Raw genomic sequence first — 23185 nt, 5'->3', positions numbered from 1 at the left:
GTCCTCGACCAGAAGACGCTGGTTGGAATACCATGAGTGAAACTGTAGTTGCCTATTAAATTTTTAAGTTAGTGCTTATTTTACTTGTACACCCTGAAGTCATACCTGATTATTGCTTTCCTCAAAGTAGAGGTATTCGCCAACTAATTTTCTGCCCCATGGGCTAATATCCACGCAGCCTCTATATGGAAACACAAAGATGACCATTCCCATTGTATCCTCTTTTTGACAGTTTCACCTGTCTCTTTTGCCAAAAGTTTTCTTTTCTTATATCTATTTCCAACTTCCCTGTAAACAGCATGGAAAAGCCTTTACAACGGAGGAATTAACAAAGGACGGCACAAATATCCTTATCCTGGGTAGGGACCACCTCCCCAAGCAAGATTCGAACCGGCAACCCACGGTTTGGCAAGCTAAGACTTTACCCCACCGCCACCGAAGCTTTATATACTACTACTATATTGCTATTTTTTCATTAGGAGCTTCTTTTTCTGTGAGTTAATGTTACGTATCTGATGTTATACTTTTCAGCTCTTGATAATTACTTGGTCTCAGTCTGTTAGGAAAGTCTGCATGCCCTCCCTACAGCGTTCCTGGCAAATTCTCTGGAGTTATAGTTTCCCACTTTAGGTATCCTTGAAGCTGGTTATGCTAAACTTAAAAATATAGTCTGAAGATAATGATGCAATGCCATTGATGCTATGGGCCAGTTATTAAGGGGTCACCAACTCCGTGTAATTTCTGGAAAAATTCTTAAGGTGGTTCCCCTAAAGTTTATATATCATCAACTTAACAAAAGAAGATAACTTAAAAATAATTGATGAATGCCTTAAATTCACTTGTCTACGTATATCAGAACTCAGATGCATTATTGCTGGGATTCATTTCTCACTGGTTCCGCGAGCATACGCTCTATGAAACTTGAGAACCGTTCTTGGCCATAGAAACCCTCTTTCAAATCGCGCAACTAACTAGTTCTACCGTTGGCCGAGATGTAGCGCTGTTTTGTCCACGACAATTGAGTGATGAAATGGTCTCCATGCGTGTTGTTTGAAATGCACATTGGGTGGCAGAATAGTACCAAATCAAGTGAATTTGTTCTTTGTTGTGTGTAAGACGGTGTTTTCATGCGTTATATTCAAAGAGTATTTTTCGAAAATGGTGATTTATCTGTTTCGGGAGCCTCTGGGTGTTGATATGCTCCGCTTGTGATCCTCGATATTTCAGACGTAATCTCGTGCCTCGGAAAGCACGTGTACCTAAATAAAAACATCTATCCGCTGTCTGTGGCACAGAAAATTGAACTGTTTGTAGTGTATTGAAATGGTCAGTTAATCTTCCAGTGTAAACATGCCCCGCTTATTTGTTAAAAACCGTGCTTTGGGGTACGTGAGTAATCACGTTCCACTCTGTGTGCGGTATATTCGGCGAAGGAAACAAAATTTTGTCATAACTTGTGTGGGCAATGCATTTCACACATATAATTGTGGAAATCTTGCCCTTCTTAGTGTATCTGGGTGTCACCCTGCGGATATTCAAGTGTTATGTGGTGATGCATTCCTTGTGTACACAGCGTGTGGCAATGAGATATTTGCGTGGAAGAGAGGATTTGAACTGAAGCATGTTTATCGTGGACATTTGAGCCCTGTTCAGTTGATGCTTCCCTTCGGAGAGCATCTTATTTCAGTGGATGAAGACAGTAACTTAATAGTATGGATAATAAAGACCCAGGATATTTACTTAGAGCTAAATTTCCAGGAAAATCAGTTCAGCATTTCAGCAATGCTGCATCCTTCAACCTATACTAATAAGGTAATGTGCTTTGTCCCTTTCTTGACACCTTTTATTTGAAAGAACTGCCCTCATTTTGTCATGACGTTGCTGTAATGAATGTAGAGACCGATACAATATTTGTATGCATCGGGGAGTCGTGGCTAAAATATTCATGGAAAGAGGTTGAAAGTGAAAATTGCTTCATTTTTGAGAGAATTCCTGTTCATTTTGCTATTTTATGTAGTATTTAAGCTCGTAGTCCCAAGTACTACTTGGAGATATTGAAATGCTGGGATAATTGTGTGGAAATTCAGAGTGATTTATCATATCATAGTTTATTTATTACCCACAAACCTATCCAGCTGCCTTCGTATGCCCTGTAATATTTCAATGGTGTGGCTTGTTTACATTTTGTTGACCAACTAGGTACCTCTCTGGTAGTGTATTTCAATGCACTGTTGCTTCATCAATTACCTTAAATCTCACAAAAACCTCTTCATTACTCCAAATTAAGCTTTCTTATCGTTAACAATTCTGCCCTCAACAGGAATAAACATTTCTTATCTTTTACATCCTCAACATTTCTCCTCTTTCATCCTCTAATTTTTCTCTCCCAGCCAATTTCAAATGAATGAAATTATTATGGTATTATTACTAAGTGATTCTGCTGCATTTTTGTGCTATTTTTGCAATCTTCTAATTCGTTCATTTTCTGAAATCGGTATTCTACATGTAATTATATTCTGTGTGGCCATTTCCTTAAACTTTTTATTTCATGCAACCATATTAATTATAATTTTTATTCCTCAAATAGGTGTTGCTTGGTTCGGACAAAGGAGAACTTCAGTTATGGAATCTTCACACCTCCAAGTTGATCTATTCATTCAAGGGCTGGGGATCAAGTGTATTAGTGCTTGAGCAATCACCAGCTGTTGATGTTGTGGCCATTGGACTTGCATCTGGTCAAATCATTCTGCATAACCTTAGGTATGATGAGACTGTGGTAAATTTCTCCCAAGACTGGGGTCCTGTCACTTCCCTGTCATTTCGAACAGATGGTCCTCCTTTTATGATTTCTGGCTCCTCTGCTGGTCACATTGTGATTTGGGACTTGGAGAAGCGTCGAGTTGCCTCACAATTGCGGGAGGCCCATGCAGGAGCTGTCACTGGTTTGCAATGTTTGCCCAATGAACCAGTATTTGTTACTTCATCTCCTGACAATTCATTAAAGACCTGGATATTTGATCAGCCGAATGACTTAGCTAGGCAGTTGTGTGCGAAAGAAGGTCATCATCTTCCACCATCCATTGTCCGTTTCCATAAAGCTGATGGGAAGAATATGATCAGTTCTGGGGGGGATGCATCTCTGAGAGTTTTCTCTACTGTTACAGAAAGATTCAATAAAAGCATGGGAAGGGCAACATACAATAGGAAAGCTATGAAAAAAGGGACAGTGTCTGTGAAATCGGTAATGATGCCTCCAGTATCTATGTTTGCAGCAGAGAGTACCAGGGGAAAGCATTGGGATGATATTATATGTGGACATGTAGGTCTCAATATGGTTACTACATGGTCATTTGAAAAATTTTGTATGGGCTCTCATAAATTAGTACCCCATAGTACGACGGGCAAGGATAAGGGTATGGTTGTGTCGACATTGTGCCTTACACATTGTGGTAACTATGCAATCATTGGTTACAGTACTGGGCAAATTCACAGATTTAATATGCAATCAGGAAGCCACCGTGGAATGTATGGTAGTTTGACCGCTCATGACTCACCTGTACGAGGTGTTGCTGTTGACAACCTAAATAAGCTGGTTGTATCTGGGGATGCTATTGGAATTGTTAAGTTTTGGAATTTTAACCCGAAGTTATCCACTTCACCAGTGTATAAATTAACTCTCTCAGAAGGAATATCTTATTTCCGTTCCCATGATGAAGCATCATTATTGGCCGTCATAATGGAAGACTTTTCTCTTTGTGTAATTGACCAAGACACTAGAAGTGTTGTCCGTAAGTTAGATGGCCATCCCAATCGAATCACTGATGCTGCCTTCAGCCCTGATGCCCGGTGGTTGGTAACGGCTGGTATGGATTGCTTGATATGTGTTTGGGACATTCCGTCTGGTAAACCGGTAGAATTATTTCGCTTGGATCGAGCTTGCACTTCGTTATCATTTTCTCCTAATGGCCAGTACCTTGCTACCACTCATGTTGACCTCTTGGGGATTTATCTATGGTCTAACAGGGCTCTTTACACTCATGTAACCCTTCACCCATGTCCTACTCCATTAGAAGTTGCATCCACTTTGGAAGAACTGCCTTTAGTTGAACTTCCTGGAGCTGTTGGGGAGAGTGGCTTGCCTCATGGTGAAGATGAGCATGGCTCAGACTTTGATGATGAGGATGAAGAACCACAGTATGTTTCTCCAGAGCAATTAGCCTCAGATATGATTTCATTTTCATCCTTGTCAACCTCTAGGTGGCAGAATTTGCTAAATATTGACATCATCAGGAGGAAAAATAAGCCCAAGAAGCCCCCCGAAGCTCCAAAGTCGGCTCCGTTCTTTTTACCCACCATCCCATCATTGGACTTTCAATTTGACATCAAGCCTGATGAAAAAGATGATGCTGAATCATCGAAAAAGAATCATCTCTATAGTATGACTGCTTTTGGAAATTTATTGCTGAAAACAATTGACAACAATGATTTTTCAGCTGTTTTGGAAAAGCTTAAATCTCTAGGCCCAACTTCTATCGATTATGAAATAAGTTGTCTGTCTCCAGAAAATGGTGGTTCATTGGTTTTAATGCTTCAGTTCCTGAGGTTGATTGATCATGTGTTTCAGAGTAAGAAGGATTATGAGCTTGCTCAGGCATACTTGGGTTTGTTCCTGAAAGTGCATGGTAGAACTATTGCTGGCGATTCAAATTTGATTGAGCTGTCAAGGAAATTATCAGAAACACAAGAAGAGTGTTGGAATGCCCTGCAAGAAAAAATATTTTTCTGTCTTAGTGTGGTTCAGTCTTTGAAAACTCTTTGATTTTGCCAATCCATTATTGTGTTTCATATTGTGTCTTTTTTTGTTGACTGTTAGTAGGGTTGATCTGTACCCTGTCTTGGAATGTATATAAATATAGAATTTCCTGTTAGGATGTCCTATTGAGTATTTTTGAATATGAAATTTTTTCAGGTAGTCTCACTTTGAAGTTTTTGAATTTTTTTTATTGAAAGACATTTTAATCAAATTACTCAAAATACGTGGCTTTGAATGAGTTTCATTGTTGGCTGAAGTATTGTGATTCCTAGAATATTTTTCTTTACGGTGATCTTATTGCAAAAAAATCATTGATCTGTAACAAAAAAAGCATGTGGTTATTGTGGAAGTGGCATAGCTTTTGATTTTTTCAGAGTATCTAGATATGGGAATTTTTTGTAATAAAAAATTAATCATTAAATTATGCAATTATTCTTTTATTTCAATTTCGTTACTATTGAGTCTGCGGTGGTAACGTCGTCACAGGCTAGCTATGTAGTGGCTTTCAAAATGGCCAGTTCCATCCTCTGGTCAACTTTGTAACCCAAGGATTTTTATTTGGGGTCATCGGAAAGGGAAAAATCCCATGACTAGGAGCCTCTCAGTTCATTCTTTAAGCTCTTAATGCATAATAAACTTAGTTATGACAAATAGATGGAAGGATAATAAGTACTTTTTGAGTTACCGAGTTAGATGCAATGTACAAGCAATTCAAAGCTTGAACTCCAGGTTACCTGGTATTGAGACATTCCCAGTCCATGTAAATTAGTTTAGAGCTCATAAATACTCACCTGAATACTCACTCATAAATACATACCTGAGTATGAGCTCTGCTGATGGCTTATACATACTTTAATTTGCTAAAACAAATCTATACTTATGAGGCCAAGGGCCTTAAGGTTTAAACTCAGTCTTCGGGTTGCAATGAATCTTTGCTGGACTTTGGACTGGGTCAGACTCTCCATTGCTACTGATGTTTTTAGTGGAATTCTTTTTCGCTGAAATGCCAGCAAAATGGAGAGCCTGACTTGTGCGGAATCCCAAGAATGATGCATCTCAGTAGCTCACTAGGAAAACATCATATCCTTCTCGATAATTTGGGTATTGGATGACGTTGTTGTACATGTTTCAAATTGTGCACTTTTGTTTCTGTCATTTTCATGTTAATATAATTGCACTGCTCCTACAAGAATTATGACAGTGTGTTCCAGCAATCTCAAAAGAGGGGACAACTGGGAAATCTGAGAAAATTTATTTTTCCCTGAAAATCTCAAGTAAATATCTTGTTACATATAAATAATAGTTGTACATATCTAAATATCTAACAATGCATCCCAAGATTCTAGAAAGCGGATGTTGAAGGGTGAAATTGATGGCCAACGAAGAAAATTACAGGTGTGTATTTATTCAAAAATGAAAGGAGACAGGTACAAACAGTCGGCAATGGGGATTGGTCTGTTATTTGAAAACCATACAAGATATTCAGCCCTGAAGGTGGAAGGGAAGCCTCGAAGAATGATCTGCTTAGGTTGGGTGAAGTACATAGTGATATTACATACAGGCATCTTCTGGTTTGGGACGGACAGGGTTGGTCAGTAAGGCATAAAATGTCTTGAGCAATGAAAACATTTTTCATGAGCATGAAAATTTTTGTTTGTGAAATTCAATGGTGAACTTAACTGTTGTTCCTAATGAACTGTAATATCAATCATGGATACTTATGGTCAATATTTTTGCATTAAAATTTAACCCCTAAAATTTAAATTGAAATCTCCTAAAGTATAATTTCCTTCATCAAAGAAAACGAAAGGTATTGATTGCTATCCGTTTCCCTTCATTGGTGTATTCATAATATATAAATTATTTGGTTTTAGAAATCCCAGCTTAGAAGAATGTTAATCGTCATTTTTAACCCCATTTGAAAAAGGCCAGATTGGGGGCCGCTTGATGCCACTCCACCTGACATCTCAGGGGACCAGACGGTATAAGAGTTGTCAGGAGTTTTACATCGTCTGAGATTACCAACGAATGCATGAGTCGCAGAGCTTGGAGAAACATTTCTTAATAATTACCAATTAAAATTGCCTAAGGTCGGAAAGTTTTCTTTGTTTGATAGAGTATTAACAATCCTTATTTAAGCCAAGCACTACCTGATAGCTGGGTACTCTGCTACCTGCTAGCAGCCTGCATCGTAGCGGCACTCATAGCCTCGCACCAAGGTGGCCTCACACGGAGGCAGCCGGAAACATAATGACGTCACATGGACTTTTCCCAGCATTTATACTTAGCCGTCGTGTTTTCGCTTGCTTGAAAATTTTCACTTTTCATTTAATCGTGAAAAATAGATATCGTCATTTAAAAATCTAAAAGTGTGAAGTACGTACTTCAGGAGTAATAATCTTTCGATTTGGGCAATAAAAAAATAGGACCCCTGTGAAGACAGAAATATATTAGCATGAGTTAGGTTGTCAGAGTAATAATTTGTGGAAATGACAAGTACATGAAATAGAAAACATTGTTCTGTTATGGGAAAATTAATATTATGAAACAAATGAGACGCTCAGAATATTTGGCTGGAACAGCTGCAATGAAAATGTTTGATGAAATATGATTTGATGCTTTCCCGGCGAAATATGTGGGTAAACTGTTCTTGGGATTCCCACCGGGTTAATTCTTTCATAATGGCCAAAGTTTCAAGCTCCGTCTCAGCACTCATCATCGGGGCTGAATGTATGAATATGTTGGCCTTTATGAAAGAATTAACCCAGTGGGAATCCCGAGAGGAGTTTACCCAAAATGTTTTATGTCTGTTCTTTTGATTTAGATGTGTTTTATCCTCCTAAATATGACCAGTGTTTAAAAGATCTAGATCTGAAGCCCAAAGTTATACAATTTCATCAAGTATCTTGATATGGAATTCAAATTGACTCCTATGTTGAAAGATGTAGAATCCTTGTTTAACTATGTATTACCTAATCTGCTCTGTGGTATCATGGCTACCATGGCTGAAGGCAAGGAAGGGTCATAACAGTGGCGGCGCGTGCGTATACGCATGTTAGCAAGTGCACACCCAAAGATGAATGAATTATAAAAGAAAACTATTCCTTTGCAACGAGAAGGATGAAAATCCTGTCTGCATATGCAAGAAACATGAATCTCCGAACGCTACAGCTATCTCCTTTTCGAATTCACCGCTCTACAAGCGTGGCATCGCGCCGGGCACATTTTCGGTCTATGCGATCGCTTGAGGGTGCTCTGGCGGGACGAAGTATGCGGGGGGGTATGTACAGTTCAAATGGGTGATGGGAGCAGACTCAAAACGATGCGAGTGCGCACGCGCATATTTTTGGTGAGTGACTCGCAGGTAGTGTAGTGGTGTAGTCGCCACCTACACTACTTGCGCCCAGGATCCTAGTCCATCTACAGAGTCATCTGTATGGCCGTTTTCTACACTACTTCCTCATAGGGTGTAAGGAAAGGAGAATGAATTTTACCTACCGTCACTTGTAAAGGTGTGTTTAGAATAATTATTCTAATGCATGCTAATATTATTTCTGTTCATGCAATTTTAACGGTAGAATATACCAGTGATATGTTTTGCTTGATATGTATTCTATTATGACGAAATATGATGCTCATGGATTAGTATTAACATAATATAATTAAATAATCCTATATCTGTTCTAATGCACGCCCTAGATAAATTACCACCAGCCGCCACTGGGTCATAATAACCTTAATTCATTTGTTCTATTACTCGGTCATGAAAAATAATTACTATTGTAAATACATCTTTGATTGATTTATTTTCCACATGTCCTCTCAGTGGCTGGATAGGTATTTCTTTTTCACGTCTAATGTATGAATGTGTGAAATGCCTATCCAGCCACTGTGAGGACATGTGGAAAATAAATCAATCAAAGATGTAAGTACAATAGTAATTATTTTTCATGACAGAGTAAAGGAACAAATGAATTAAGGTTATTATGACCCTTCCTTGCCTTCAGCCATGGTAGCCGTGTATTTGTAGGCTTTATTATAAATCTATGTCAGCCTAAGTACATAATTCCCTACGGTGTTTCACTTTACCCCCTTATAGTAAAGGTAGCATAATATGGTTTAACAGGACAACTTAATGAGAAAGTAAAAAGGAGTAATTTTTATAAGCTTTCCAGTTTTTATTTCAAGCAACAAAGAAGCCAGCTGGCCCCTAAGATTGGAAACAAAAGACAGTAAAGCCAAAAGCATTTGCAGAAAAGAACTTTCTCTCAAATGAGAAAACATCAAGTCAAAATGAACTTCTGTTTGATAGGTAAGATTGTTCACACAATGAATTTCTTCACGAAGTAGAATCTTGTACCCCATCACTTCAGTCACTAAATCACACCAGCAAAAATACAACCACAATTCCATTTTTATCACAAGCAATGCTATGTGAAAACACCACAGTCATCTTCAAAGGAAGTTCTGAACAACTGCTGACTTAGCAATGACTCCAACACAGTTCACCAACACAAAAATACACTCCCTAACTCAGCATATGGTTTCTAGATTTTAGCCATTTTTTTGTTATAAAAAATCTTATCATCGAAGCGGTGGAAATTGGAGGTAGACTATAAATATATGTTTATATATTATTTATAATAGATTGCATTAGAAAAATAGGCATTTGGAAAGTGATTCAGATGAACACTTTTCAGATCTCATCTTCTTTCTTGCTCACCACACCTTTTCCACTGGGGTCATGAATTTGGAAATCACAGACAAGTGAGAAATGGTCAGAGGGGTAGCTGAGGGAAGGAACACGCCCTGGCCCAATGTCCTCCCCAGTTGGGAACTCCAAGAATGATTCAACAGCCAATGATTCGTGGGAGTGAAATATGTAGTCTATTGTGTGGCACACCTCTCCTTCACTTTCACGCACTTTCCATGTTGTGTAAGGAGGTTCTCGCAGTCCAGATTCAAGTGGAGTAAGCCTCCCTTCCTTATCATCAGGTACATCCTCTGCATTGCCATTGACCTTGAATTAGAAAAAGGAGAATTATATGTAAAGCAATTATGTAAAACGTTAACCATTTGCTGGCACATTATTCAATCCATACCATAATTTACATTATTTGTCACCCAGTTTCTGTGATTTACAAGCAGGAAATAAAGTAAATTCATGTGAATTCAAGTTCTACCATCAGTGCAGAAACCTTCACAAGAAAACAACCCATGACATCAATATAAGTACCAAGACTAGCTTGATTAAATGCCACAATATGCATTTTAATTGTACAATTGATTGCCAAATAATACGCCAGCAATTAAATCTGCAATGCCGACAAACCACAGTTATTCTTTCATATATAATTTACACTACAAAGCCACCACAGAATGAGACACATTTGACACTAACTTCAAAATAAATACTTAAGGGTCACTCATGATCAATGGTTGAAATGATTACATATTTACTGCATTCAGGACTTGTAAAGGACAAATCAAAACTAAAAACAATTCAGGAGGCTTGAGAGCACTACAAATTTAAAATATTAATCCTATGTTTAACATGAAAGGTATCTTTGCAGTTCAGTGACATTACAGGAATGGATTCAAGAATCTTAGAATACGGTATCAGACTGATATGCATTGATACGTAAATGGGTGGGTAAATCACAATGACTCCCATTCAGGTATGCACGCTGATATATATATATAACTACTGGAGGTCAATTATATAGCTTAGCCTTTAGTCTTCCATCCTTAATGCAGTGTGAAACAGCTGATTTTTAACAATTTTCTCCTGGGTCAGACCATGAATATGATTAAAGAATGCAGCATATATCAGAACTCACCATATTACTGGCAGTTGGAGTCACAGGGTACTGAGCATATGCACTTGCAAGGTTTAACCTCTTGTCACTTAAAACTGATGAATACACAGGTTCAATAGGCTCAGCGTTGAAGTCACCACACACAATGACCGGTGGTCGCTTTCCTATTTCAGCTTCAGTGGCAGCAGCATGCCTTGCAATGAAGTCCAAAAGATCCCTTCCCTGTTCATTCCTTAATGTTGACAGGAGGGCACCTTTTCGAGCCTTAAGGTGCGTAGTGCAGACTAAAATCTGTTGTCCTGTTTCTCTTATGGACAGCCGGGCAATAATTGCAACCTAGATGTAAAACATGATTGGTGAGGATTAATTACATCCACATATTATTTTACAAACTGCCTCAATAGGCATGTGATAGGGTGCCAGGACACTAATTTGCAATAGTATGATAGATGTGTCTAGATTACCAAATAGTAGTTTCAGGTAATTATGAGATAAATTATTTGAGAAAATATAGCTAAAACATTTCAAATGTTAATATCTGCCAATGAAAAGAAAAAAGACCGTTTAACTTATGTTGAATATCTTCAGTAAATGCATATTTAGCTTTGAAATTAGCTATAAATTCTCAGCCTGTAGGATTTGCAAGAATGAGTCATTACAGAACCAGCATTTACAGCTAGGTAGTTAACAAAGCACAAAATTTAAAAAGGAATGAGAAAGTAGAGATAACAACAATTATTAACACTTTTAGCTCGTGAGACATGAAATTGAGGCACTTATGTACAGAATTATACAAGGCTTCCTTGATTACCTGTACCCGTTAGATAAAAATTTTAATTGCCATACATGCACAGAAACTTCAAATGGTGGTTCAGTTAACATCCGCAGTCAAACTTTTAAGAAATTATTACATCCAAGTTACAACTCTTACCTGATTACTTTGAACTCTCCACACTTCTAATATTCTTGTATCCACAGACATCAACTGAAATTTTTCTGCCCGGAAGAATATTGCACAACCATCAGGACCATTGTTTCCAGGAACATAGAGGCATGGGGAATCAGGCTTGGGAAAGAATGTTCCCACATAACCTACTGATGATAGAGCTCGATACAAGAAACCAAAATGATCCACCTCCTGCAAGTAAAAGATATTATTGAAGCTTCACCCAAGAGGTTAATACAAACTAAAATAATTAGAATGGGTCTTATCAACGACCTTTCTGGTTCAGTTCCCAGCATTAGCTATCAGTTCTTAATCAAGTATGTATTTCATTTTTACTCAATCATTTACAAAACCTGCTAATGATTTCCATTCCTTTATTATGAGAACTACCTCAACCACATCGGAACACTCAAAAATGATTAGGTTCATATCATCAGTCAATTTTAAGAATGCATGTAATTTAAATTGTAAACTATTAAAATTATCTAAGTAGAATTTGCACAATGTACTTTTGGTAGGGATTCTTTTTGCTTCAGTCATAAGCTAGAGCACTGGAGGAACCAATAGCCAAAGAAGTAAATGAACCCATCCCTATCAAAAATGAAAAATATCATCACAGTGAGAAAAACATATGTCAATCCTGCAGTAGCAATACCCATGAACCCACACTACACAAGACCACTTGACTCCCAAAACTTCAAGCATTAAAAGAAATTATATTCTACATTTAAAAACCTGATAGTCATCCCCAGAATAATCCTTTCAAGTTTGAACAATTACTATTCCATTACGAAGATAAGTCTAACATAAGAAGAATAGTAATGTGACAAATTTACATCGAACTCTTCATAAATATTGTATATGTTTAGATCATTTACCTGAAGACAAATAATATCTGGATTGTACTCCAATATTTCCTCTAACATTTGGAACCTCCTGGTCTGCCATTCTAAAGCCTCCTCTGGGCAGCACATAAAGTTGTCATTCTCCTGACCCAAAGCTGGAAATAAAAATTACAGCTTACATTGAAAATGGAAACAGAGGCATTGATACCAAAGAAATCGTGCCTTGTAAATGGAAAGGGCCCGCATGCAAATTGACAATTTTCTACTAAACACTCCCTAAAGGGGAATACAAAATTTCGCCCAGTTTTAAGGTCAAATGGCAAGAATAAATTGCATACCTTGGGATAATACATTCCATTGGAGAACTCTCAAGTGGTTTGGGCTCGCTGTACTGCTGCATACTGTAAAATAAACATTAAAAATTCAGTATAGAGATGGTATGCGACCAAAATTAAAAAAGCCTCGAAGGGTATCTAAAAATTAGAGCAAATCAAGTACATGATATCTTTCTGGAAAAACTGGAAATATATACGATCTTAACACCAATGAGATGAAAAACAATGACCCGACTTCGATTAGATTTTCTAAAAAATGAGAGCAAAAACTTATTGGTTTTCCTTTAGGTGAGAATTGAAACCGTGACAGATATTGTGGAGTTTTATTGGGAAGGCCATTATACTTTAAGAAACTAAGGCTCACCCCTGGATAGCAGATTCCATCCCACTAGACGAACTCCGGAACTCAAAGTCCAATCTTCTCCATTCTCTTCACTTTCTTTGGACGGTGCAATGCATCTGAAGTTCCTCCTGATCAGTGCAGGAAGTCGAGAATGCTCCCATCTACAACGTTCCAACAATGCATCTCGTGTCATCTGAGTGGGTATCGACACGTCCGGGTCCTCAGCATCTTCATTTGGAACTTTGGGTGCTGATGTGAAACTGCCCATTCTGCAAAATCACACAAAGAAACTCATGAGTACCACAAATCAATGACTGCGTAAACACGTAACATCAACGGGTATCCGCGGAAGCAGCAGTCTTCAATTTATACGGCATAAGTTGCCTAAGTGAGACCATGAAATCAAACTTCCATTACTTTCCCTCAGTCAGTAGATTCACGTCTTGCTTACCTGTGCGTACCTCGGGGTAACGGCTGACACGTTATACTACTCATGTTGCTTATATATTTCCCGAAAAATGAAATCCAAACCCAGAATGGTAAATTGGGAATGATTTACCCATATCGTTCGCCACCGTAACCTCGAATATTGAACTTATCTCATAAATAATGAAACATTCCACTCTATGGATGTTCCCACGGGTAATTTATGCACGCAATTGTAGAATATCTGTTGTCATCCACGAATAAGTGAGGTACATACCCAAATTGCCGTACGTTGACGTATTACGCATTATTTGAATCACCTTCCTTTTAGACAAAGTGGATGGCATTTTACCATTTCATCTACTGCACCAAATTATCAAACATATTTGTGAAGTTATAGGTATCAATTATAGAAAGTATCATCAACTGGTGAAAGTTATTATCACAATAACACGTATAGAAGGAATTAATTAACAAAATCGGCCGTTTCGTCATTTCCTCACCCAGTCCCCCCAGTCCTACGCGCACTACGCGGCTTCGCACTCACTCAGCTCCTTTGTTTTTACTTACAGTTGACGATCGAAAACATTTCATTCTGCCTCTTCTCATTCAAAAGCTGCATGAGTTGGTTGGTGAGTAGAAAACTCATTTAGGGTATTATGAAAGCGTATTAACGCCAATATTGAGTTTTAAAAGTTTTTATTTCATTGATTAATCTCGTAATTTTTATTCTTTTTGGAAATCCGTGTCATGATTTGTGAAGATGTCGATTTGTGTTTCTTCGGGGAAGATTGCGTTTGTTATCTCATGGATTGCGGTTTGAAGAATGCGTGCGCTTAAATCGTTTATCAATTCCAATAACTGTGATCACGAATTTTCTCATTTCCATATTCTGTAAATAATTCATTTTTGTCATTTCATAGAGTAATTGCAGTTCACTTTAAGAGTAAGATGTACTTACAGGGTTGCATGCGACAAGGTTTCGGTGACCTCATATTTGAAGGAAATGTTTTCTCGTTTTTTTGAATTGGACGCAAGCACAGTACGTATAATAATCACCGTTGCGGACATAAGAAACATTTTGTCTTCTTACATGAAACTAAATAACGCTGCGACTAGTGCATGAAATTTAATAATCCGAGGTTGAGGAAGCTAAATGGCTGCCTAATTATTAATAATGCAGTTGTTTGATACATACTTAATAAGAAAATACTATTTACAAATTTTCGTCTGTTTTTTAGGATTATGAAGCAAGTCACTTCAAAAAAGGGATGGGATGCACGATTGATCTTCCCATAGAGGAAAGCTAACGAACGAAAGGTAAAATCAGAGTTTACAGAGATCTTTTAACATCTCGAAAGTAGATGATACTAGAAAATACAGATTAACTGGGGCGAGTGATTGCAGTCCACGCAGTAATTTCCTAGTGTATGATTAGAATTTTAAAGATATTTTATTCATTGCTCTCATTAACACCTGGGTAGATCCCGTGAAGGGTAGCAGAGAGTCAAAGCATAAAGCAGTCCGGTGGATTGATAGGGTGCATTGGGTAAGCGAGTGCATTTTTGGCACTTCACAAGTACTTTGCCCCTGGTCCCGCTCAATGAACATTCTAGAAAAAGCGCCCAATGATGGGTTGCTAATTTCATAGCATCGGACGGTACTTCGGTATCGATTAAATATCACCGAGCGTGTTTTTGTTAAACGAGAAACGAAGAAAATATTCATTACAATCCAGTGACGGATACAGATGGGGTGGGGGGCGTAGGGCGCCCCCCCCCTTGCGGATCCGCCCCTGTTGCCAAACATCGCAGAACCACAATTGTGACTTTTTATATCATAAGATGGCATTGTCTTTTATGTCGCCTTCCCACTGTCCCTATATTGGGATTTTTCTTCCTTATAGAAAAATCTCCCCGGGATGGTGGCAGAGAAATAGCATCGCTTGGTTTCGCTAGATTGGGCCTCCTTTGCTTCCATAGCACTGGAGTGTTTTATCCCTCTTCCCTCCCTTCCAACCCTTTCCTTTCCCTGGAGGCGCCGGCGGGCTCCGATCGCGACGGCGTCTCTATCCTTTTTCCTTCCTCTCCGCCCCCTCCCCGGGTGTCCTGGCGTATAAGCCTCGGGCTTGGTTCCGGGCCCCGGTGTGTTGTATCCCGAGAGAGGGTTCGCCCAGAACCCTCTAAGCCTTTGTCTTTTATGTGTGTAGAATCACTCTAATTAAATTTTCTCATACCCTACCTGTGATTTGATTATTTTATTACGATAAAAGTAAAGGCAATTCAAGATATCTTTTGCGCCCCCCCTTGAGTTCTTTCTGTATCCGCTACTGTTGCAATTCCATAATCAATATGGATTTTGATCAATTTTAATGTCTGCAGCGTCATTTTCAAAAGGAAAAATTTGGAACGAAATACACATAGGTACTACTCTGGAACTTAAAGAAAACTGGAGCGAAGTGATGCAATACTTAAGAGATTATGATGATCTATGTGGAAGAACTAGAACTGAAGCACTATATTTTTCAGCGAGAGAAAGATCACTCTCTTTGAATGGCTTAATGCGGCGATTTTATGGATAACCCACGACTCCAATCCCATATACAATCCCAAGACTCACCGCTGAAGAATGAACCTCCGCAAATGCAGCGGACCTTTCTTTTTCTCCACATCCATCTCCGCCTGCCACCTAGAAGCCGAGGTCTCCATGGCGATGCTCACGTGATACTCTCTTGGTGTCTTGATTGTTATCCTTCGCGTCCTTTTCAGCTTCGTGAAAAATGTATCTAAGCGTCACCAGTGGAGCGATTTTGTGAATAAAACTCGGCGGTGTGTTCCCTCGTGCGAAAGGGGCCCTGGAGGAGGCCTCTCCGAATGAAAAAACAGGATACCCTCACAGCGTCGGCAGCGGTCCCATGCTTCCTCCGCTCCCTGGAGGAACGGAGTCTCTTCTGACTCGCGGGATTATGTTAACTTGGGGTGGCGGGAGAGTTTTTCACGCACACCTGCACACCCACACAAGAAATTACGCCCACGCACAAGTTTTCCAGTCGTACACGGCTTTTTTTTTCGCCGTCCCTGAGATGGAGAGCGATTCCTTTTTTTTTAATCTTTCAATTTTGCCCGAATCAACTTAATCGTAGAATAGGTGCTGGGTAAATTGAAGACATTGTCGTTTGCGCCCCGGTACTGTATTGAAATGAGTTCCTTCCATGGAATCACTTGCTCGAGCACTTCTCTTCGTCGTACTGACGTGGTGAGTTTTCAGATATTAAACTAGGTGGAGAGGAATCCGCTACGAGGCGCATTCATGCGTGTTTGGGGTAACGCTTAATATACGTCGGCTAGGCGTGATTTTTTAGTCCCATTCTTCATTGCGTTGACAATGGTTTCCTAGAATAATGCACTGGATGCGCTTTCTTGAGCATTGGGAAAGGGAGAGAACAGTGGAATTTGCTCTTATGCTTGTCAATCTACGCCGCACTTTCGCATCCCCAAGATGGTTGCGGAAATTGACCTCGGCTTGAGACAGTTTTAGAGTGTTTTTTGTCCTTATATAATGCTAATGAAAACTTTTCTTCTCTTTGATCCGTCTAATGAGCGTCAGTCTTCATTTTTTTCTTATTTTGATGACAAATAGCGTGGAGTAACAAGGCAACAATACTCGCAGAAGTTTCGTAACTACGCCTTACGCCTGTCCTAATGGCGACAAGGTGATGAGGATCTTCGAAAAAAATCGGCGAATCGCCATAAAAAAAACTCTTGAGCTCCGGAGTAGACCTCTTGAAGTCAAGCGGCGAGTCTCGTGGATATAAACACCCTGCAGCAACCGTTTGAGAAATATTTTCCACAGCTCTGGCCCCGGTACGCAGTCTACCACCGCAGCCTGAACAACACAAACACAGCTTGTCGCCGCCTGGAAGTGCACTTCCCCATAAGGTCCGCGCAGGGGTCTCGAAACGGGAGAAAAGAGATGGACAGGTTTCGCTAATGATTTGTTGTGGGGGCGCCGCGAGACCCTCGCTCTTATATGTACACACTCTAAACTCAGCGAGCGCCGCCTACGAGAAGGTGGGGGTTCGGGGGAGAGCAGGGAATGTGAGGGTACAACCCCTTCCACTCGCCGACACCCCTACCAAGAGAGAAAGAGAGAGAGAGAGAGGTCGGTGGATATGCAAAGGGGTGGGGGAGAGGGAGAAAGAAAGGGTAAGGGTTACGTCCCTTTTGTGCCGAGTTGGAGAAGAAGGGTGGGGTCGGAAGTGAGGAATATTTTTTTCTTTACTTCGTGTGGTCTGGGTGAAGGGTTAGACTTGAGGGTGTTGGGGTTGAATGGGGACCGGGGCACGGAGAAAGGGGTAGAGAAAACCCCCACACAGGTCTCTTCAAGAGTGTGGGGGTTGGGAAAGTAAAGAAAGGCGGAGATTGGAGAGGGGGGAGAGATGGTAAAAGATGTGAGGGATCTGTGGTGGTTTTTCTTCTCCGCTCGGAAATCGTCCCCTCCCTCTCTTTAGTGGACTAAAAATAATATGAGGGACGAGCGGACCAAAAGAAAAAAAAATGATAATGTTGAAGGAGAGCAAGAGAGAAAACACGCAAACATTGGAAGTCTGTCGTGCGTCACGTGGGACTTCTCTTTCCGATCTGTTGAAAGACGCCCGAGACAAATTTCTTGAGCGAGGACATCCTTTACAAATTTATGATTTTTTTACGATACTTACAATTAGACAAGAGGTTCGAATTACTGAGTGAACTCGGATTAATTCAAATCGTTGGTCATGGTATTAAGTATAACGATATGATGAAACGTATTTACTTGAATAAATATCATGCTTATTATCTTCCGAAAGTAGTGGGAAGGAAAGGAACAGAAGAAAGAAGGGGGAATATATCTGTCAGGAAAAAATATATGCCAGTGCGATATTTGTGTATCATTTGATATGCTGTTCCTCGATATCTCTCCAGAAAAAGTTGACTTTATGCATGGTAAGAAAGCAGGGAAGCAGATTTGACGGGAGAAGTGAGTAAAAATATGAATTATAAAATAAAAAAAACTACGATAATGAAGAGCTGATCTGAGAAAAGTTTAAGTGGTTTAAAAGTTTATGATTGCAGTAAAAAATAATAATATTCTGTGTTGTGGGAATATATCCATTCACAAGCCTCAAATAGTTAGTTGAAATACTCAGTTGCAAACCGGAAACTATATTTTGAAGGTAACTATTATGATTTATTCTCAGGAGACTGAATCTTGCTTCCATTGACCAGGTAAACTTTCAAGCACGGGAATTCAGCGTCGCAATCAGATTTTTTCGATCGCTGAGGTTTTCCAATAATAGTTCTGCCAATCAATATTCAAATATATTCTATCTAAGTATACCTCCTAAGAGAGACGAACGAGCCTGAATTCACGTCACGAACCATGATCGATAATGTTTTTTTTATTACAAAATATTTCATCGCAGTCGTAGAACTTAGCTGGAAAAATATAGCAGCCAAATATTAAAACTAACTTCAGTGAAAATTGATGTTGTCGCCGTAATTTTTTCAAGTGCTGAGTGAAAATATAATATTATAATATATTTTCCGTTAACGCCTATATATTTGGTGAACCCTATAGCAGTTTAGTATCATGCAGGAAAGAGGTGACCTTGCAAACATTGAAGCTTTCCACAATTTTAAGCTCAATCTATTTGCATATTTTTTCATGATTAAGATGCTTGAGGGATTAACCTACAAGTAAATATGACGAAATAAAGTTGAAAACTAGATCATATTTGAAGTATGACGTTATTTCCACGCATTGCAGGTAATTTTTTAGTTCCTCCTCATGGATATTTTATGCGAGAAAAAAGATACCATTATGTATATTCTCTGTGTCGATTCCAATAGCCTTTAAACCTCATTCACGGTCGTTCTTTTCTCTGTTTAATTCTAAAGCGTCAGACGTGAAAGGTAGTAAATGGGAAACGGCAATTTAAAAAGTATTTTTCAGAGGTACTCGTTCAGCAACTGTTATAGAATTTCAGCGGCATACATAAACCAAGTGTGAAAGTTTCTGTACGTATAAGGTCGATCGTTGTTGAACCTAGCGAGAGCTGTCAAAAGTTTATTTTTAATGAAATAATATTTAATGCTAGTGTGCTAACTGGTGGTCAAGTTTCCAAAAGCGATCATAAATTATTTTAAAATCATTCAATATGTCCTGCATGCGCGATTAATAACGTTTGATTCTCTAACAACTTTAGAAAGTTAAGCAAATGTTTATTTTCACGTAAAATTAAAATGATGAATCATTGCTGAACCATGAAAGTTTACTAGAAAGAAATATGTGAATTATTTGTATTAGTATAAACTTTTTATAATAGGATTTTAGAGCATATGGACTTTTTCGGGACCTGCAGACAAAAAAATTGAGATTGTTGTAAGATAATGCATCCCTTATCAGAATGCTACCTGTGTACTCTTTTTACAGAACTCCCTCTGTTTCTTTTCCGTACATGAATAGTTTTTTTTAACTTGCCTGCGTGTTAAATCCTCACCGTCGTTATACAATGCGAGGAATTGACAAGGTGGAGTTTATGAGGTAATCCGATAGATTGCCGCTTAGCCCGGTTAGTGAACTCGGTTTGAGCTCTCGCGGGCCGGCACGTGTTCCCAACCGAGGACATTGAGGGGGTGGCGCTTCGCAGGTTCTAAAACGCCGGAGGTTATTAGTTCATCGCTCCACATTGATGAATAGGCGCTTTATAGCGGGTTCAAGGAGTATTGGTATGTTATCTTCGAGAAGATCCGCCTCCTGACACAAATATACCCAGTAATGGCTTCAATCAGACTGTAAAGTGCCTCGGAAAGAATGGTATTGTCTCCTCCCTCTCTCCTTGATTTGGTGGCTTCAAGTTGACGCGATGGTGTAGGTGGAAGAGCGATCTTCCAATCTTTAGTGCATCAGTATCGAGGAGGAATTCTGCGTTTACATCGCCGTCGTAGCTGAGATTAGCGAAGATTAGACATAACAAAAATTTCCAAATAATTGTTCAATGCCTTATTTTAAACAATACAGTAGGAATTTTAACAATTTTTTACCGCAAACCATATGAAATGTGAATAAACTAAAGAAGATATTATATCTGAGGACGAGTATTTGCAATTAATTTCCTCCATTGCGGTTCATTATTTTGTATTCATGAGCGTGATTGCGTACAAAGTTAAGTGATAATTCATTCCTACGAGAAAGCAATGTTCATCGTAGAAATCGATAGTAGACGAGTTTACCTTGTGAAAATTAATCGCAATAAGATGCAAACAACTGTACTAATTTTCCCCACTATTTTATTTACTCAACCGTTTTCAACGTGTAAACACGTCATTATCAAGAGCTGTCATCCCTTGTAACAGCTCTTGATAATGGCATGCAAACGTTGAAACCGGTTCATCTCATTAATCCGCCACGTAGTTGCCGTTCTCCGGGCAAAATTGCGGTCCTGTTTGCGATACGCTGGGAATGCACTGTTTGGCTTCTCTCCGGCGCTAGATGCTGTGGGAAGCCGCCTCGTGGAGGGGTTGGCAGGGCGGAAAAAAGATAAGGTTGGAGGAGTGCAGGGGAAGGAGGTTGGAGTGGAGCCGCGGGGCAACCGAGGGTGACAGATTTCGCAACAACCCTTCTTGCAAAATTGCGTGGGAGGGAGAAGAACAGTGCTCGCTCATCCCCTTGTGCATTTGTAAACAAATATGCATGTCTCACAACACCAGCAGCATAATGAAAGGCGAGGAAGGATTCGTGCACTTTGCTGCTCTTACAATTTTCGGATCCAAACTTGTAATGCACTGTTGAAATAAATACTTTTCCACGATTATTAAATTTATTATTTTATAATCGTGGAAAATTGCAACTATTTATTTCAATATGGAAAAATTCCACTTCATCACGCTTGAATCTTTGGATTTATACATAGTACAGTGCATTATGGGTTAATGCTGAAATATTTAATGGAAGCCAAGATTTGCGTAAAATCACATTTCCCACTTTCGCCTATTGATTCAGTTCGCTGGTCTGGGTAGAGCTCACATCGTAATAAGTCACAGCCACGTGGAATCACACATTCAGGTTAGGAGGCTAGATCCTTTCCCTGAACCCCCTCGCACTGGGGGCGTTCGAGGGCTCCACCCGGGATTTGAACCAAGGACCCTTCGGTCAGCATTTAAAGACACGCGATCTACTTAGGATACCCTTTTCCCCTTCCGGTAACCCTGGACTATTCGGTCAATAGCTCAGTATGGGGAGCATGGTAGCCTAGCTGGTAGGTTTTTGAGTTACTGATTCGAGGGATACGAGTTCAAATCCCGGGTAAAGCCTTCGGTTCTTCGTCAAATAGTGATGAGCACTAACTATGGGGTTTTATTCACCCTCATCAAACAAAACCAACATCAGGTTTTAATCTCTGAGGTAGTATTCCTTAGAACAGAACATTATCTCCTTAATACTCACTATTTAACCAGAAATCTTATTCGAAAAATCTTCCACAACTTTGAATAGTACTCTATCCGTACATCATCCAATATTTAGAAGGTTTGCTAAACTTAGGAAATTAAAGTAAAACTAATCGCCGTCTGTAATTGGATCACTAGGAGAATTTCATGCGTCGGAAGAGATCTTTACGAGACCTTGTGAATATGAGTTTTTCATAATATATAATTCGAAGTCATAAAGTTATCCTGTCACCAGAATATGTTGACGACTTATTAGAAGTATCAGTGCCAGCCTCGTCTAGATGGATGATTACGTCATGATGCACTTCCACACGTGCTGGAACGTTATCTGACGAGGTCGTGTGTACAGGCATTTATCAAAAAAATTGTCTCCCGAGCGAGGTGCAAATTAGCATACGCGGGCAATTCAAATAAAATTAAAATTTGCGTAGGCATTTTGTTTTCATCTGCGTCGCATTTTCGACGAGTTCGCGACGGCAAACCAAGCTCGTCTCGTTTTCGCTCCGCGCTCCCGGTCGCGACCTGAAACGGTGGATGTTTCTTTGCAATAATAATATAAAAAAAATAATTTTGGCGCAAAAGAAAGAAGCAACATGTGAAACCTTTGATCCTTGCGGATACGGTTCAAAAGTGTGAATAGAGTGGGGAAGGTACGAAGGAGGGGTAGGAGATGTAATTTACGCGATCGCTTATCCGCCAATTTTTGCATTTTTGGGGCTCCCCTCCCCTTCGTACCTCACACCTGCCGAAGAACTTCTCCATTCGCAGTCGAACAAAGGGTTTCGCAGTCACCGGAGAAAAAGACTTGTATTCACATATGCATGAGGCCTGACATACATAAAGTTTGCTCCTCGACATTCTCCGCAAAATGGAGATGAGCGAGTGCCAGCCAAAAGACAAAAAAATAAATAAGATTCCCTCATTCACGCGCACACACACAGACACACACACTCATATCCACTTTAACCCACAGGAAACACATGGGAGGAAAATAAGCACGTGCAGAAAAACCGTCGTACTTGAGAGAACAAAGAGTAGACGATCATAACAAAACTATGCGGGGATGTTCACACCCGCAGAATGGTAATGTCGGTACAGGACGGATCGTATACAAATGCTCTGTCGGGAAAATGAGACCAACTAAACTATGTGACAGTAATGACAACCATAAC

The 23185-nt window shown here is 39.5% G+C and overlaps 2 protein-coding genes across 9 annotated transcripts in view; one reads left to right on the top strand and one right to left on the bottom strand.

The window, feature by feature from the left end:
• The first annotated feature begins 1055 nt into the window (after window positions 1-1055).
• On the top strand, window positions 1056-5242 carry LOC124158711 (WD repeat-containing protein 36). The gene is made up of 2 exons (XM_046533961.1): window positions 1056-1812; window positions 2588-5242. Exons 1-2 carry the CDS (start codon window positions 1351-1353, stop codon window positions 4817-4819), a joined length of 2694 nt encoding a protein of 897 aa, XP_046389917.1. The 5' UTR covers window positions 1056-1350; the 3' UTR covers window positions 4820-5242.
• Window positions 5243-8967: 3725 nt separating this feature from the next.
• Window positions 8968-23185, bottom strand: part of LOC124158710 (nocturnin) — a 110103-nt gene continuing 95885 nt past the window's right edge. For 6 of the 8 annotated variants that reach the window (XM_046533954.1, XM_046533953.1, XM_046533957.1 and 3 more), the window contains 6 exons: window positions 13123-13370; window positions 12762-12824; window positions 12457-12578; window positions 11564-11770; window positions 10654-10968; window positions 8968-9833 (listed from right to left, as the gene is read on the bottom strand). In XM_046533954.1, coding sequence (XP_046389910.1) covers window positions 9510-9833; window positions 10654-10968; window positions 11564-11770; window positions 12457-12578; window positions 12762-12824; window positions 13123-13370 — 1279 coding nt within the window. In that variant the 3' untranslated portion in view covers window positions 8968-9509. Of the gene's footprint in view, window positions 9834-10653; window positions 10969-11563; window positions 11771-12456; window positions 12579-12761; window positions 12825-13122; window positions 13371-13552; window positions 14079-16146; window positions 16775-23185 lie in introns of those variants that run through there. The other 2 variants (XM_046533958.1, XM_046533960.1) reach the window with 2 other exon arrangements.

The sequence above is a fragment of the Ischnura elegans genome, chromosome 5 (genome assembly GCF_921293095.1).
Source record: "Ischnura elegans chromosome 5, ioIscEleg1.1, whole genome shotgun sequence".
In the NCBI taxonomy this organism is placed as follows: domain Eukaryota; kingdom Metazoa; phylum Arthropoda; class Insecta; order Odonata; family Coenagrionidae; genus Ischnura; species Ischnura elegans.
The sequence above is the reverse complement of the archived record's forward strand: the minus strand, read 5'-3'. Positions and strand labels throughout refer to the sequence as shown.

Excerpts from the sequence above, each read along its gene's own strand:
- LOC124158711 (XM_046533961.1), top strand. The coding sequence starts at position 1,351 with ATGCCCCGCTTATTTGTTAAAAACCGTGCTTTGGGGTACGTGAGTAAT. Across the intron at positions 1,813-2,587 it reads CTTCAACCTATACTAATAAG|GTGTTGCTTGGTTCGGACAA; the intron begins GTAATGTGCTTT and ends TTCCTCAAATAG.